Raw genomic sequence first — 2,637 nt, forward strand, 5'->3', positions numbered from 1 at the left:
GTCACTACCTGAGACCCAATCGAGGCCTTATCAGCCTCAACTTCAAAATCCTTTCGATCGATAACATGAGCCGGCCTTAATCATCCTTCACGCATCCATAATGTTATCATCAGAAGAGACAAAGCTCATAGACCGTGTCCTCTCCATTCCTAGATCTCAAAATCCGTACCTGGCCGCTTCAGTTTACTTGAAAGAGGCTGTAGACGTGAGTGATTTCTTTTTGACCAGAGTTTTGTTTGGTTTTGGCCACACACCAATTCACATGTATTCGCACCATCGATGATTCAGACACCAAAATTGAACCCATGGGCGCGTCATTTGCTAACAGCTTGCCTATTTGCGTACTTTATGTAAGCACAAATCTCTCTGATCAATAATATCCCGTACTTTTACTTACATTTGGTCAATTTTAGTATGTATATACAATGTTTTCACTTGATATATATCAGAGTGAAGACCAAGACCTTTAGACTCTTTCAGACCACAGAGCGTAAGTAGTGATGAGATCCAAGTTGAATGCTACCTACCTATATGCATCTTATTGACTATCCATGCTGTACAATTCTGTGATCCACAACACCAAAAGGTAAGTTTGATCGTTTATAAATACATCTAGATAGATGTTTTACTGACTTACTATATCACCACTCAGTTGGACTCATACGTTTAGACGTGCCAAATGTTTCCGGGCTGGTGTACTTTCTGTTCTGCCCTCGTAAGCGATTGTCTATTCGTATTGGAGATCGCGTTTCATTTTGAAAGCGTAGGTCAAGAAGCTGATGATTTTTAAATAGTGGTAATTGCCGACTTGATCTTACAGCTCGAATATGAAAAAGGTCATCGAGATCTGGGAGGGAGAATCGCATTACTTGGTTGTAAATTCTTAGTATTACTAACATGCTCATGGTTAGGATTTCTTTTTAAATTCTGAACAATCAGATATCAAAACTAAATCAAATGTTTGTTTGTTTGTAGGTGTAGGTGAACTCTGATCTATATGCCATCTACAACCAATTCAAAGAGCTCATGTTCGCCTTTTCTTCTCATCGCTGTAGGTTTTCTCTGGGTCTGTGCTTGTCAATGCATTGCCTCAATGTGGGGAGAATCAGCTTCTTGGTCTCGGGCAGTACAATCTCGTCGCAGAGTTCGATTTCCTCCCATACTTCGATGGATGTTGAACATTAGCTTTGTGACCGTTTCACTAGCGCCAGTATGTACGCGTCATATCTCGATATCATATTCCGATTTCCAACCAACCATGATGCGGTTATTGATAAGGATACATTCTTTAGTACCGATGGTCTGGTCTCTTACTAGGAACGATATGCTTTTTAATCGTTCAAAAGAAATTACACAAACGATGAGAAACACATTGCATTCTGTGGCCCCTAGCTATGACCCCAAGACATATACTCCGGTCCAGGTTTTGCAGCTGTTGGCGCCTGCCGCGGAATTAGTGGAGATTAGGGTGAGCTAAGCGGCAATGATCTGCTTAAAATTGATTACAACCTATTTATAACTTATCCTTTCATAGGATGATATCGCGAGAATGTTTAGGGTGGCCATCATAACTGCACTGGTTGACTTGTCTTTATTGAGTATTGTGAGTACAATGTCTTTGTGACGCTTCCATTAATTATATGTCTATGAATCTTGATGAGCTTAATCAATCGTTTGTATCAATGACCATCGTGATAGCTTTACGCTCCATTGATCTATGCTACCCTAAAAGTGTTACGAAAACGAAGCAGAGAGCTTCGTTTTACTTTTGCGACTGCTACAGCTGATAAAGCCGATCAATTTGCCCACATCAAAGCCCGCCTTGAGGAAGAGCATAGTACGATTGTACATCATGCTTGGTCGGCTTATATCACCACTGTTAGCTTTATACCGGTCTTGGCCTGGCTGGTGGGTATTCTAGTGACGTATGAACTTATAAATTTATCAAACTGATTCCGTCCTCTCAATCACTTCAAAAGTTCACATACAAGGATCCTAGTTTTGTTCAAAGTAAGAATTGGTACACGATTTTACTGATTGTGAGTTACAAATTTGACTGATGATAGATTGAGAAGTGTTAATGAGAGGCCTGATCATCTATCAAATTATCATCAGGGATTACATGTGCCGTTTGCCATCAGTGGAAATGTGTAAGTGACTTTAGATGCGATGATTGTGATGATAGTGATTTTACTTGCCTATCAACTGACAATGTTTTCGACGTGAAATAAACGCATCTCAAATAGCATTGAACTCATTCTGAACCTCCAAGCAAGAAGACTACTCAAGACCTATCAAGCACGTGAAAGGATCTGCAATAAGAGTTCTTGCGATAAGGGTTCTTCAATTTAATTCTTTTTGGTCTCTTCATGATCCTTTATCTAACTCAAAGAAGTGATTGTTTTGGTTCTTTTCATTACAAAAAGGCAGCCTTGTTCATGTTCTTCCATGTTCTTACATATCTGATGGTAGAGATTCCTACCCAATCTTTACGATTCACTCATTCATTATAATCACTATTTAAGGAAGCAAAGCTCTTGAATTCGAATTGATCGTTTTTTCTATGAAATCACTCTTATGTTATATCCACAAGAATCAATGAATCTGAGATTGAATGCACATCTGAGTATAATCACG

General features: G+C 39.3%; 1 protein-coding gene across 1 annotated transcript; it reads left to right on the forward strand.

Moving 5' to 3' along the window:
* Nucleotides 1-551: 551 nt before the first annotated feature.
* MELLADRAFT_68775 (uncharacterized protein) lies at nt 552-1,953 on the forward strand (the record flags this gene model as incomplete). The annotated part of the gene is made up of 7 exons (XM_007417491.1): nt 552-586; nt 653-715; nt 821-875; nt 982-1,051; nt 1,293-1,468; nt 1,535-1,603; nt 1,699-1,953. 7 exons carry the CDS (start codon nt 552-554, stop codon nt 1,951-1,953), a joined length of 723 nt encoding a protein of 240 aa, XP_007417553.1.
* Between the last annotated feature and the right edge of the window lie 684 nt (nt 1,954-2,637).

The sequence above is a fragment of the Melampsora larici-populina genome (genome assembly GCF_000204055.1).
Source record: "Melampsora larici-populina 98AG31 unplaced genomic scaffold MELLAscaffold_74, whole genome shotgun sequence".
Lineage (NCBI taxonomy): Eukaryota > Fungi > Basidiomycota > Pucciniomycetes > Pucciniales > Melampsoraceae > Melampsora > Melampsora laricis-populina.